The sequence below is a fragment of the Cynara cardunculus genome (assembly GCF_001531365.2).
Source record: "Cynara cardunculus var. scolymus isolate 2C chromosome LG 15, CcrdV1, whole genome shotgun sequence".
Lineage (NCBI taxonomy): Eukaryota > Viridiplantae > Streptophyta > Magnoliopsida > Asterales > Asteraceae > Cynara > Cynara cardunculus.
Genome location: NC_037542.1, coordinates 13,599,714 through 13,615,161, shown reverse-complemented (window position 1 = coordinate 13,615,161; position 15,448 = coordinate 13,599,714). Strand labels below are relative to the sequence as shown.

The 15,448-nt window shown below is 34.7% G+C and overlaps 2 protein-coding genes across 4 annotated transcripts; both read right to left on the bottom strand.

Annotated features, from left to right (window-relative positions):
• Positions 1 to 376: 376 nt before the first annotated feature.
• LOC112527907 (calmodulin-binding transcription activator 4-like) lies at positions 377 to 8,543 on the bottom strand. Of its 2 annotated transcripts, XM_025138759.1 has the most exons (14): positions 8,390 to 8,543; positions 7,608 to 7,733; positions 7,413 to 7,528; positions 7,248 to 7,336; positions 7,013 to 7,058; positions 6,597 to 6,620; positions 6,108 to 6,513; positions 5,668 to 5,828; positions 5,300 to 5,384; positions 4,976 to 5,169; positions 3,656 to 4,326; positions 2,118 to 2,694; positions 1,516 to 1,809; positions 377 to 545 (listed from the first exon to the last, which is right to left on the bottom strand). In XM_025138759.1, exons 1-14 carry the CDS (start codon positions 8,400 to 8,402, stop codon positions 495 to 497), a joined length of 2,853 nt encoding a protein of 950 aa, XP_024994527.1. In that variant the 5' UTR covers positions 8,403 to 8,543; the 3' UTR covers positions 377 to 494. The 2 variants fall into 2 exon arrangements, with proteins under 2 accessions (XP_024994527.1, XP_024994528.1); XM_025138760.1 differs by lacking the exon at positions 6,597 to 6,620.
• Positions 8,544 to 10,662: 2,119 nt separating this feature from the next.
• Positions 10,663 to 13,812, bottom strand: LOC112528253. Of its 2 annotated transcripts, XM_025139242.1 has the most exons (3): positions 13,650 to 13,812; positions 13,083 to 13,506; positions 10,663 to 11,095 (listed from the first exon to the last, which is right to left on the bottom strand). In XM_025139242.1, the coding sequence occupies exons 2-3, from the start codon at positions 13,462 to 13,464 to the stop codon at positions 11,079 to 11,081; spliced, it is 399 nt and encodes a 132-aa protein (XP_024995010.1). In that variant the 5' UTR covers positions 13,465 to 13,506; positions 13,650 to 13,812; the 3' UTR covers positions 10,663 to 11,078. The 2 variants fall into 2 exon arrangements, with proteins under 2 accessions (XP_024995010.1, XP_024995009.1); XM_025139241.1 differs by having other exon boundaries at positions 13,083 to 13,812.
• Positions 13,813 to 15,448: the final 1,636 nt, after the last annotated feature.

Here is a 15,448-nt window from a genome sequence, read left to right as displayed (position 1 = left end):
TTTGTTTTGCTCCAATTTTGTTATATTTTGCTGAGTTTTGATTTAAAAAGGGGGGAGGTGATATATTTTTAAAGTGGTTATAACCATCTTTTTAATCATATCCGTTGGATTATCTAAATTTGACAGTTTGGATGGTTCTTCGGGTCTCTCTCTATCTCTTTATATATATATATATAGAGAGAGAGAAAGATATTCATATGTTAATCACTGAAAAAATCTATTTTTTAATGCATAAGCCGACATGTCATATGGGTTAACATATATCTGATTTTTTTAATGATTCACATATGGATCTTTTCTTTTTACGATACTTCCTATTATTTGAACATTTCTTGCTATATAAATATATACACAAAAATTATACAAGATGAATTCAAATAAAAATACAAGAGCACTTCCATTCATACACGTATATACAAGTCTGTACCTACAGAAGTGAATCATAAGGCCATATCTATCATCTAATTAAGACCCAATGTATTCCTGTTGAAAAACTAATACAAGTCATCCTTTTCCATATTGGTTACATCACCTCCACGCTCCGCCTGCAAGATTTCATCACGACTTGTCAAGTTTTAACAATGGGGAAAGCACATGACACTGAACTGTGACCAAAACTTGTATTTATCATATCATGTGCACCAACCAAACACAGCCCCATTTAAGCATCTTCAGTTTGCAACTCATGCACTTGTAATCCATCCCCTTTTTTCGGAAAACGCTTATCATGTAAGTATTCACCGGTGAGTATTACAAGTATCGAAAATCTTGCGCGGTAATTAAGGGAGAAGACTCTTACCCGGTAAACGTTTACCAGATAAACGATGCTTACCAACAATCGATTTTGATGACCTAGAATGTTACCCAACAAGTGAAGGTGGTGACTCTTGCCAATAAGCGTTTACCCGGTAAGTGTTTGATATACGACCCTTTAGATTTGCAAGTTTTTTGACCATAAAATAAACAGGGTTGTTAACAGATGTACAAGACCTATTCGAGTCTTCTCTTAAGTTTTTCAAACAACTATGCCGCAATGCTTGAAGAATCCAGACTATTTATCGAACCCAAAAACTACTGGACAGATGGGTCATGTCAATCAAAGTTGGACTGTTATCTACCGATAGCGTTAAAGTTGCATAACATAGATTCTAGGTACTTGTTATGCCTTTTACTTTGGTAAGATTCTCGGTCCTTGCCATGCTCACCCGATAAGGTAAGTGACACTCGATAAGTGCTAACCCGATAGGTATTTGGTAAACGGCCCCTAAGTTCAACCAAATGATTCATTACGGAAGCTCGAGCCGTACTAAACAGGTCATAAGATTTATGAATCTATATTCTTGGTTCCTAGTTGACCTCCAATGGAACGGAGATTATAGTTAGTGATTATAGATCTCGTATATTTTCGAACTTGTAAGCAGGAATGAGGTTACTCTTTCTGTGGAAGCTAATTTATCAAGTTAAAAAGGCTTTAAAATTGATTGATCAGATGCAAAATGAGGAGCAATCACTCACCTTGGCTTGCCGATGGTTTTCAAGCATGCGGCGGTATTGCTGCTGTGCTGGTTGGGAGTCCACCATGGAGAGTACCCTTGCAACGGCTTCACCAACAGCGACGTCCACTTTCTGCTTCCGAAATGCCTTCACAACGTCTTCATCTTCACCTTCGTCAACAGACGGCGATTCTTGACGATATCCTCGCAAACCAGTTCCTTTCCGGCGCCACCTTAAGATGATTTTCTCAACCATACCCACAGCCCAACAGATGACTTTATAACTTTTCCTTACCTGGTGACCTCTTACATGAGCCTGCACTTGGGGAATCATGAGATTTGGTTACCAAATAGCGCAAAAAATTACTGACGTGCACAGTTAGATACACAGAGAGGACTGAACAAGACATTACTAGATACACAGGTGAAAGAATTGTGAAAGGTTTTAGGGTTTTAATTTGACATGGGTTTGTTTAGTAATTTAACTTGTCTCATCTCTCTGATTTTTGTTTCACCTATTTTGGTGGGATAAAATAAATGCATTTTTGTCAAACTCATTCTTTTATTGTCTCGTCCAGTCCCGTCTAATGTGAACATGAATAACAAGGAGATGAAAAGCAAGACCTGTATTTTAACTACTTTCTGGCGAAGTGCAAGGAAATCCTTGCGACCTCTCCAACCTCGATATTTCTTCTGGATAGATAAGGCAGCATAATGATCATGTGCATTCCGGAAAGTCAACTTTGATGCTGCAGAGAGACCCTCGATGTCGCTTGAAAAGATACCATATTCATCTTCACTGCCAGATGCAGCGGATTCCTTCTGTTGCCTCCTCCTAAAAGAATGCGCTCTGAAGGCAGATTGTATGCGTGCAGCAGCCTGCGTTGCATTCCTCACAGCAGCTAATGTGTCTTTCAGAGAAAGGTGATCATCGTTCATAACAAGATTTGTGTTTGAGAGACTATTTACTGTTCTTTCTGCTTCGATATCAGCAGAACTTAGAGAGAGTTCAGTTTGTTGTAGCGTGAGGGATGAAAGATGGCCGGTGAGTGCCATCTCCGAGAGATAACCTGCAAGTCCTTTGTGTCCACATGCAAAAGCTATAGATGCTGGAGTTTTCCCAGTTGGATCTTGATTACTAGGATCTGTAACTGCTCCAGCAAATGCACCAGAAGCTAGTAGTTCAGCTACCATCTTTTCCCTGTTACATTACACTATTAGCAATCGATTCAAGCTTCCAAATTCCAATTAGGGGATGACTCGGTTTTAGTTCGATCACTAGTTTAAGATTTTGTGGGCCAGGGTTTGGGTTATTCTTATACTCACTCTATCCCAAAATAAATGTTCATAATGAAAAAGGCAAAGTTTTTGAAATGTGTAACCACTTCACTATTGAACTAACTAAATGACAATTTTACTCTTAAACAATAGAGGGAGTAATAAATTTCTCCATCTCATAATTAACCATCATAAATAAGGGTAAAATTGGAAAACATACATTTACTTTTGAAAGTGGGCACTTATTATGGGACAAACTAAACTAGAAATGTGGACACATAATTTAGGCAGTGAGAGTGTTGGTTTTATGTTTCTTTTGTTTCAGTCAAGATCAAGTTTTGATGGTAGTATCAGTTGTAACTTGGCTTTCAGGTAGTTTTTGTGGTTCAATTTGATGTATTTGGATGTGTAATTCTGTCTTCAGTCTTCATATGCATCCTTTTCAGTTTTAACATAATTTCTTACCGTTTCAAGTTTCCAGCATATAATTATACAGATATCAATGGATCGGATCTCTCTTATCTGTCTGCAGTGAATAAGAAGATGCCGAACATTGTTGTGAATATGCCGGAAAGAAACATGTGTAGTTCCATACAGGGCACTTTTGCTCTTATAAGCCTCAAGATGTTTGAATAGCTAAGAACTTGTATATATGAAATAGATGTTCTGGTTCTCATATTATTGCCATACACCAGAAATACAATCAAAATAAAGTAATCTGTGATCTTGGTCAATGCCATATACAGCTCTTACTTTTCAAAAGTTATGTTGCAGAATCTGTTCAAGTAGATATTATGCAAGCTCGTTCTATTAGACTGTGTGGAGCTTGTTTAGTTATGTCAATCAAGATAAATATACCAAAACTTACAAATAGAAAGACGTACCTCCCAAAACGAGCAGCCCAATGAAGAGCAGTCCAGCCATTGATGTCACGAAAATTTATGCTGACTCCGGAATTAAGTATCGGTTTCAAGGCCCACCAGAAGCCCAATCCAGAAATCATGTGTATTATCCCTTGTTCCCTTCTGGACAAGGCCGGAGGAGCATTGTTATCCTGCAGTCTAGAAGAAAGCCATTGCTGCAACTTGTCTTTTAGAAGTTCTTCCAGGACCCAGTCTGTTGCACTAGATGATGCCAAACTGCCATCTAAAAGAGCCTCAATGACTTGACCCCATGTGTCCTCACCAGCCATTGAACTGGCCAGAAGATCAGTTCTCGTGCTCTCTCTTTTTTGTGTAACTTGATCAGACAGTAGCATTTGCACTAGTCTGACAAGTATCAATAATTCTTCCAAGCTCCAATGTGATTCTTTCTCTATTGAATTAGCATGTCCATAACTATTTGGTTTATCACGGTATTCAAACTCGCTTATCTCACTACAAGCCTCTTGATTGCCAGAGGTAATACAAACAGTAACTTTTCCAGGTAAACAAGGAGGAGCCTGGCAACAGATGACTCCGTCCTGAATAATATCGACAGGAACTCCAATGTCACCAAACATACAAGTCCAGTCACATTTGGTTGGATCACATGTAAATGTCCCAATGATGAGTACCTGCAGTTAGGAATATGTACATATTTAAGAAGCATCCTGTAGGCACCTTTTCAAATTTCCAATTGCTTAGTCTATCCTGTCATCTCTGTTCCTGTGTGTGTGTGTGAAAGAATTACAAAATAACCCAGGTGTGGGTTTGGGGGAGGGGAGGATGAAATCTGCATCCTGCATCAAACTTCCTAAAATGGAATGACTATATAACATCATGCAAACAGAAATGCCTCCAAACACATTTTTAGCAGCTATATATGGCTCTCCAAAGAAAGACGAGAACCAAAGACAACAAAAAGACATACTATCAGCTAACATGTCAAATCAGTCCATTGCTTTGACCTTTGCCTTATTTGATCAACTTTTGGAGTGTTTTGTAGTGTCGGTGGCTATGTTACATTATGGAGTCCCACATCAGCTAGACAACCGACCATCAAACCAATATATATGTAATCTGTAGGGACCTCTGTAAGGGTTCTTTTAGAGAGAGATTCAAAGGGGTTCCACATATTCTAACATTACACGAATCAGTACAATTGATTGATAAGTAATAGGTGATGAGGAAATTCCTAAGTCATATTTGCAGTGATCATAATTCATAAAGAACCAAATGCGGATAACTTGGAAACAAATTCTTATACAACTTTAATGAATATACCTTAGTTGATTCAGTTGCATAACCCCATCCTGGAGATATCTCTCGAATAGTAAATTTCTGCTCTTGTGAAATAGTTAAGCTTGAGTCCGATTCAAGAGGCATTTGAATATGTTCTTGGTCAAAAGTTGCTGGGCGGAAGTCTGGATCACTTCCATACATATTTTTTGCATGGGTATACGAAGAAAATTTTAAATCTACAAGTTCAGCAGGCAGAAACATGAATGCTGTAAATCAAAGAGTTCTCAGATGGTTCGAAGATCTTGGGTTGAAAATTGGATTTAAACACTTTAAATCCACCAGACTACAGAAAGAAACTAGACTTACGGTCATTCTTTGCACCGTTATCTCCAGAATAACAGTTTTCTTGCTTTTCCACCGGATAATCTCTTGGTTGAGGTAGGTGTATTCCCTGTTGAAGACAAAACAACTAATTAGGCCAAAAAAATAATAACTTAATATATTAGAAGGATTATTTGGTCGTGATATGATAAAGAGGGGTTTGAACTTCAAAGATGCTTCTTTACTCATCCACGTCTACAAGCACATTGACGTTTGGCTACAACCAACAATCGGCAATATTGCACAGACGCATAATCACATTGCACCAAAGAATATGTACAAGTGGAAGGAACAGCAATTGAAGCAGAAAGATGGTGAAAGCTTTTCAAAGAAGAAAATCAAGATAATTTTACATTTTTGTCCCCTGGGTAAACTTGATCCTCTTGTGACTCCCCATCACCTGCTGCACCCCCATCGTAAATTAGCATATCCTTCCAAAATGAAGTTTGTTGACTTGTAGAAGTAAATTTATCCTGTGATTGTTGCTGGTACTCGTGTAATCTTCCACTGTGACCTACACAAAACCTTTTCATATTTAGCTGCTCCTGAGCACTTTCTAATATGACATTCACTGCAGAAGAGGATATGGTAGTTTATTTAGGAGACTAGGGGAAGAGGTGAAAAAAATTCGGAATTAGTTTAATTCTTCATATTGAGCCTTTTTGTGTCTTAAGAGTGAGCTCAGAAGTTATATAAATGAGATTACATAACCTCTGCATGGTTTGATGTTTATGAGCTCCAAACAAATGAGACAAATAAGCATATTGCTGAGACACATAATTGTTTGAACTACCTTGCATCCCACTAAATGCATTATAGCTTTGTTCATCCACCGTGAGACCAGAATCATATGAATCCTCATTCTCACTGTAGAAAGCACCAATGTCTTTCAACTGGTCCTCATCCAAACTTAACTGCTCCTCGATCCTTCGCAATGCCTGATCAATCTCAGAGTTAGGTGAACCACTAATTCCTTCTGTTCCTTCCATTATATTCAAGTGACTGCTTCCCTCGTCCTTATTAAGTAAACTTGAAGTAACTTCAATGCAACTCGGACTAGAGGTGCTCTCATAAGGTTCACCAATTTCACTAGAAGCAGCAGCAGACCTAGTAAGCTGACTGGCATAGGAGATGGGACTCTGAACAGGAGTTGAAGATCCTGGAGACGACACTGAAAGGGGTCCAACGATTTTCCTACCCTGTTAAATATGAATGCAGTTGGTATATTATAGAAGCTCAAATGTGAGTAAGAAACACATCTAACCACTTTTAGATTTCAAACCTTGTAAAAAGTTATTGTCTGGTGCTGGTAACATGCATGACAAGAAAATTTTAGAGTCAAAGCCTAATGCTATTGGTAGAAAAAAAATAAAAAAAATAGTGGTCACAATATATGTGTATAAACGCACTCACATATACATGGGAAGGACAACTGCCCATGTATATAAAAATACAGTACATAATATTACAGGCTACAAAAATTAGGGATGGGGATGCATTACTATCACATGGATGGAAGGAATTTCCAGTCAACAAAAGGGAGTAGAAATATATATATAAATATAAATCAAGTTATCAACAAGAGAATGGACGTGTATGTGAAGTGCCTGATGCTATATCATATGGATAGTTTTATCCGTAAGTAAGAAATGCCATCTGTTGGTAATAATACTTTTCTATTATGTCCTTGAGGCTTACCATGGTTGTATCTCTGTAATGAACAAGCACAATATGCTCCATTTCCCTGTCACCATAAAATCAAGAATTGCAAATCAACCATTAAAGAAATCATGAATACAGGTAGACATGCTCATCGTTTGTTTAAAAACAGAATTTTAGTAGCAAATTGAACTTGAATCGAAGTGCCAGCTTTGAAATAAAATCATATGCTTGAAGGAAATATGTAAACCCTGCCAAGGAAGAAAATACTCACGAATTCAACATCCAATAGCTACGCCTCTGGAAATTAGGATTCTGCTCACCATGCGCATAGTAGCAATTCAAAGCTTCAACATTTCCAACCTATGCAAAAGGACTTTAACACAGGCAAAACTATGGAACACCATGAAATAAAAGAACAACGGGAGAGGTCATCAACCTTTAGACGTTCATGTGCTTCCCCAAGATTTTTTCCATCCTTCTTTTTCCTCCAACTATGACCGTCTCTACGGAAAAACCTCAAGGCCTTCCTGTCAAAGAGAAACAAAGAGCCGCCTGTAGACGCATTCAATCAACAAGGTAACAGCAATATCAGATATATATCTTCCAACGAAAAAAGCACATAAGTATATACTTGGTGGCTTTTGAGGGGGCTCGTGCGTGAGCTGCTTTTCCTCAAAACTCTGCAGTATGAAGAGCACCTCTCCAGGCTTTAGCCACCGGACTTGTGCTTCTTCCACTAGATATCTGAGATGATACCCTAATATATGAAACAAAAACGGCTTTAGAACTTCTTGGTCGATAAATATGTGGTCTGGGAAGATTCCAGAAAACTAACTAGAACAAATAACTTCGACAACATGATGAGGGCATTGAATGGCAAGCTGAAGGTTGATCAAGGACCAGAAAATAACATATGGAATCATACATGCAGACAAAGGTTACCTGGTTATGACACTTAGTTAGAACTTAAAGTCGTTCAATAATAAAAACAAACTTGAACTTGCATAAAGATTTCTTAGGAGGTGCACTTTGACTCCTCATACCTGAACATCCAAATGCCAGTTATGATTCTATACCAACACACGATGGATGCTGCTGAGATCTCTATATGCAAAACAAATAGTGCGAAGTAAAATATCTACAAATTAAGCACAAGCCAACCACATCGACCCCAAGCCCAAGGGATCGTATCACATTATTAAATCTTCCATAATCTTGGTAAATTGTTGAAAAACGAATATTGCGTAATTAATACTCTGAAGACAATTTAGCGACCAATAAACCAAAAAATACAACTACATGATGCTTTTCAATACCTCATCATTAAGCTGTAAATTGCACTAACTAAACCTGGATAAAATATTCAGATACATTCAATTATCACAGAGGAACAAATAAATTTGAAAATCTCACCTGACGTCGTCATTCGTATGTTCAACTCTTAGAAACACCGAACAGGTTCGAGCACACTAGAAAAAGCTCAGATGACGCCGATGCTTTCAATTAAGTAAGAATTTAGTGATTACAGATAAGTACCGTACCGGACGGCGGCGGAATACGGACGGCGTCACCCTGATCGAAAGGAAACGGTAGGTGGTTGGATCGACGACTATAAATCATACAGGGAGAAAGTCTTATATATATTCCTAAACAAATGGATCACGTTTTCAATTCAATATATTTTGTCGTTGATTTACATCTACTACACTCCAAAACTGATTGCAACAATTTAATTCCATTTAGTTATAAAGTGGTGTTTGGATTCCTTATAAAAACAACTTATTGACTTATTTCGATATGATATCAATAATAAGTATTTTTGAGTGTTTGGATAAACAACTTATACCGATGTCAAACCGATAATAGGAAGTTTTTTTTTTGAAGAAGTTAAACTTTTCTGACTTATAATAAGTTGATAAATGTTTTTTTAGAAAATTACAAGTTGTTTCAAATAAGCAATCCCAAACACCCCAAAAAAATGCATTTTCTTTAAATAGTCATTAATTCTTAAAATTACAATAATTGATTTAAAAAATCTTCATCTAAAACGTCCATAAATTATTAATTTCAATTTTAATTCGATAAATATAAAATATATTATGATAAACAAAGTTTATTTCATATCCTATATCCATTAAAATACAATTTCTAACATAATTGTGAAATAATACTTGATCATAAAAACTATATTTTAATCAAATAACAACAAAACTATAATTAAATAATCGTTACAATAAGTTAATACCAAATAATTTATTAATTAGATAATTATAAATCAAGTAAAATAAATAAATTAAATAAAATATTTATTTTAATTTATAAATGTTTTTAATTCAATAAATAAATGTTTAGAATTTTATACAGAAAATAATTTTTTTAATATTTTGTTTAGTTTTAATTAATTCACATGGTTGATTTATTAATAAAAAATAAAACAACAGTTCGTTACTTGTATATGATTTTGGAGATGGTCTTTGTATTCAAAAAATATAATATAATAATAAAATTGAGAAATATAAAAATTATTCATGTATTTTTAATAAACATACTTTCACAACATATTGAAAAGCATGATGAGATATAAAACACTTTTTTATTAAGATGATATATACTATAATTTTTAATATTATTCACTGTTACGTCAGCAAAAAGTACTGATTTGATGTTAACAATTACCAAAAACTAGTCTTCAATTAAAAAAATCATACTCACAATCTAACACAATTTCTTAATTAGAAATCCTATATAGCGATTAGAAAAACATAACAAATTATTTATCTTTATATAAATAGACGCACGAATGAGACACGACCAATTGGGGAACCCTATAACCACCTCGATGGAACCAGGGATTTCCCATAAAACAGGGGATGGGGACATAAATTCCCAAAAGTTAAAAATTAGGGATGAGGATAGGGTCGGATAACGTGATTCCGACTTGCCCAGTCCCCCTATATTGTATATTGTATGTTTATTATTAAACTAGTTGTGTACACGTGCAATGCGGCGGGAGCCGTGAATTTTAACAATTTTGAAGTTTTATTATGAAGATTTCACGATGATATAAGTTACACTTGGTCTTTACGTATTAATACAATTTAAATAAATAAGAGTTATGGTTCCAATTACAGTCTATCGATGAAAAAAATTGTATGACAGTTTAAAATCCAACATATTTAAACGACTCCACACATGTGCTCGATTTACACCAAAAACAAAGAATCAAGAGATCGAGAGCAATTGAATGAGAAAACTTTTAATAACTCATAGTGAATATCAGTTTGAATCTCACATTGGGGATGTAATAATGTGCATTGGTAACTTGTACTATATGTTATTTTAATTGTAGATTAAGAGATTTTAAAACTGAATGCATAAAATAGTAGTACTTAATGCATTATGAATTGTTTTTAAGACTTTGTACTATATAGTATTTTGTGCATTAAATATTGTTTTTAAGACTTTTGATAAATCTGGTTTATAAAATAGTATAGATATATTGTATATCATTATTATTCACCGATAAAATAAATCAAACACTTTGTTACATACATAAAAACTAAACCAAACTTTTTTACTCATTAAATAATATATTTTGTTAACTAAATATCGCAGTGAAAAAAATGTCAATTTTGTAAGTAATCAACCCAAGTGAATGTATAATAACATGATTTGAATAGTAACAATTAACAAAAAATAAATCAATTGCAAATGAAGAATAATGGCTACATGTAAGAAACAAGAGTCCATGATACCTACCACCATCATGTTTTAACCTTTACACACACATAAAGTCATAAAGCACCAACCACAAATACAATTCAGCTTTCCATATGCTTCCTCAAGTAAAGAATGCACACACACACACACTAATTTTGTTTCAGAAACCCAAAAAATTAAAATAAAAAATAAAAATTAAAGCCTATATTGTATGTCTTCTTCATAAATCATCTAGAGTTCCTTCCTGCACTAATACTTCAAGAAGCTCAGGTTTCATTTCCACTTTTCCCTCAATATCTCTTATCACCTGCTGCTGCTCACAAACATCATTCATGGTGTTCCCATCATTTTTCTGGGCACTTCGTACAACACTTCTCCTGCTTCACAACAGTTTCCAAGCTGCATCATCAAAATACAAACCATTAATTAGTCACAATCCTACAAAATGCCTCTAACCATACCTACAATTCTAAAATCTACACATAAATGCACAAGCAAAATTGAAATAAATCGAACGAAGAAAACGGGTACACGAATGCAACTTCTTATAAGAAGAAACAGAACGCATAATATACTCTTATTTGTTCCAACTTCTGGTAGTAAACTGAGCTCAAGAAACAACTTCACCACAGCAAACCAATTCCTCATCTCCTAACTGTGATTATAGAATTGTGCAAGATCTACGTCATGATCGACAATAACAAGGTAATAGAATACCAAAATCCAGTCTCTATTTAAAAAGGGAATGATTGCAAATACCAAACAGATTGATCAAACAAGAAAGAAGTCTGTACCTTCCTAACGATATAAATGTTCAATTTTTCTCATGAAACGTTTCAATTACGTTACTTTCTTATAGGTCAGTTTACGCATAACTTCTAAGGCCAACATGTCTCGTGTTGATTGTAAATTGAAGTCTACTTGTTTGACATTTAATAACCAAACACAAACCTTTTTTCTGGGGTCTAATTAACTTCGTTTTCATTCTAGTGTTCATCATATCTTTTTCTAGCTAGAGAGAGCAAGTGAAAGCTCCATAAGAGTACACCACCACAAATCTGAGACATACTGCCCAGACACCACAACTATGTAATAGAAAATAAAAGTTGCTACTCTTCTAGGCAGACAGGGGAAGAGGGTTGGAAAGGAATGCATTTTCCATGGGAACTCAATGACTCTAATGAAAATATTTTTTGTCTTTTTCTGAATATGAAGGTGTATAGTAGATGCAAGAAGAAACAAAGAGAAAGAAAAATCTTCCATTTTGTGGTTTTCCACCAGAAAAACATACAATATGTGAATAGGCAAAACGGCTGTTTCAAACAAGCCTCTACAAACTACATAAGCATTGATCTTATGTTTAGTCGTCTATTAGCATCCACAACATTTACAGCTCGTTTCAAGCTATAAAGAGAACAATTTCACCCGTCCACCCTCAGGACTTGGTTGTGTCACAGACAAGGGGAAATTTTACTCATTCAAGATTGAGTAATCATATCCCACAAGCTACAAACCTACACTTCAAAAAATTATGATCCTACCAATATTGAAGATGTTGATAACTTCAGGATAGCAAGAAAGAATGGTTATATGAAATGCATTAACCCCAGAAAATAGGTATTCTGTCTTGTAAAATTGCGATTTTTGTTTATAAACTTAATTCGATAAATTTTCAGTAATACTGAAACAGAGGAATAGATACTTTCAGCTCCAAAAATAAAAATTATTTGAAAGTTGAAACCATATCTTTCCATGTAAAATCCACGCCCAAAATAAAAAGCCAGATTGAGCTGTTCTTCATTTGGAAGGAACGGACACTAAGACACGGATGTTATAGCCTACTTTATATCAATTTATAAAAACAGTAAACTAATGCATAAAGAAACCTAGTTCCGAAAAAGAATCATGTCCACGGATCAACAAATGAACAGAGATTCTACCCACTTGGACTAAGCATATTTGTTGAACTTGTAGATTTCCCAAATAACTTCACCCCTTATATTTATATAATTTGTATCGAATGTATGTCGTCTAAGATTTCAAAAACTCCAAGGATGAATTACTTCACCGGAAAAATATCCCTACATGGTTACTGGTTATACACAAACTAAATAAATAGTTCCACGGGTTATGGGATTTGGTATGATACTTATGAGATCAATGATGATATCGATAAGATTGATATTCAAATATTTCTCAGCATATTAATTTGAACCCATAAGCGGGACCACCATCCAATAGCCCCGATAGCAGGTATAAGGTTTTGTCACCTTAGGCAGGATTTTTTAACACATAAAACTTCGTTCTATTCACAATTTGATGATTTGAGCTAATAAGAGCATAGAAAAGTTTGAAAAGTATAATACAGACAACAATTATATCATACCAGGGACGCCTTTTCTTGGTGAAGATGGAGATAGGGTATGGTAGAAAATGGCACGACCAACCATGGATATACTTGAAACAATCCCAGCCACATAAAACAACAAAACTAAACCAAGAACCCAAGGCATCAATAGAAACCCTATGAAGAACGTTATCGATCCACACAACATCAAAGCCAACGATATCCCCAATAACAAAGACGCGAAACCCGCCGGAGATATCTGCGATAGTGGAGCCGGTCGCGGCTGCCTCCGCGACGACGTAGACACCTCATCGGAGAACTGAATCGGCGTAGGAGGATACCGGAGTAAGTTGAGAATCATAGCAGACAACTCGTAAAAAACCCTAGATTGTTGATCTTGATGTGGTTGCCTTGTCATCATCTTGTTTAGATCCAAAAAAACCAGTACTCGTTTTCCAATTCGCTGTAAAAGATCGACAACGTCAACGAAAACTAATACTCGATTCGTACGAATTATTTGCTGAAATCGAGGCAGTCGGATAAACTCTGAGTAGGGTTCGACGAAATCGAATTGAATCTGCTACTAGAAGTGAATTTTCCTTTAACCTTTCGAATCTTCTGAAATCCAATTACATCTGCAGCAGCCAAGTTCGATGTAGCTTCTCTGCTCCGATCAGAAATCAAAGATCAAACAGTGGAAATTATGATTTGGAAAGAATTTTATGAGAAATCTCCAAAGATTTATGAGAGAGTTATCTTCAAAAAGGGTTGACGTTACTTCAAGAACAGGGAGAAGATAACGTACAAAGATACAAGAAGTAAGTTACAAATATAATCCCTATACTATTTAATATATTTCATTTTTGGTTCGTGAGTTTTTTATTTTACATTTTTTTATCCAAAATGGACTATGTTTTTAAGTTGCATTCAAAATTATAAGTTAACATGTTGCTTTGGGTTTGAGGTGTTACAATTATTATCTTTAATATCTGTTGTTATTAGTTTTTATAAAATCAAAACTATCAAAAGAAATAAATGAATACAACGTGTAATAATCAATAACATGATTGATTAAGAATTGGTAAAGAAAATGTCAGTAACACATAATTTAATTCTAAAAATAGATAGAATTTAGCCCAAAACAATTTAATTACAACAAAACTTTAATTTTTTAAAACACTGAGAGGCATCTTAAATCCTTAATTCAAATCATTATTGGTAGAAAATGACACGTAGCAATCATGTTGACCAATCATGTTGACCAATCATATTCAAGGCAAGGTGGTTATCGAATTCACTTAGGGGTTTGTTTTTGTTAATTTCTCGTTAAATCATGTATGAATGAAGTTGTTTGTGTAGATTAATTAGTCTGTATACATCAAAAAAGGGTTTTGTGTATTTTTTTTGTAAATGGAATGAGTGTACAGTAATTGGGAAAGACGAGTTTGGAAAAAAAAAAATCTTTAAAAGCTTATTGAATAAGTCACTTTTTACATTATTAAGTTACTACCAAACAATCATATATAATTGATCGAATAAGTTGTGTTTTATTAAACTGTCAACAAACATGCCTTTAGTGGTTTTGCATCAAGGCCTCTACAAGAAGGTCTGACCTCTAATGATTGATTATGACCAATGACCAATGACCATTGACATCTAATAGTAATTTGACTTAAAAAATATATTAATATTGTTAGTCTCAATGAAGACAGATGTTATGTAAGGTCAATTGAGATTGTCGGTAATTAATTTTTTTCCTAAAAATATTGTTAGTCTCAAATACCAAAACGAGACGAAATAACAAAAATTGGACCAGGAAAGCACAAATAATTTGAAGAAACTAAAATGTAGGTGAATCAATTGTGTAAGGACTAGAATTGTAATTTACATAAAGATGAAAGAAATGGATAAGAGACGGAGCGTGGATAAACGCGCCAGGCATGTTGGAGTAGTGTCGGCGGTGAGTGGGTGACGTGACGTGGAACCTTATCTAAGTTGGGCCAGAAAGACCACAAGTTCAGAAGGGTTGGCCCATCAATGCCTTTCTATAAGGATTTCTTTTTTCTATTTAAGAATTTATTTATTATTATAATATTTCTTATTTTTGTTTTGTATGAATCGCAAGTGGCGCCTCAAATTCATAACCCACTTACGTTGCGTTTGAGAAATTAAATACTCATACGATGCATTGAAAAACATTTCCATGTTTCGTTTTATTTACTGTTTCTATTGATAATATATAGTTTATGTTGTTTTGAAAAAGATAAATGTTTTTATTTTTGAATATAAATAAATTTGATAATATCATAAAATTTTAAAAAAATATATCGATATTAATGTTAAATTAACTATTTAGAAGTTTTTTTTTTGTATAATTTTTCATTCAATTTTTTATTATAATTTAA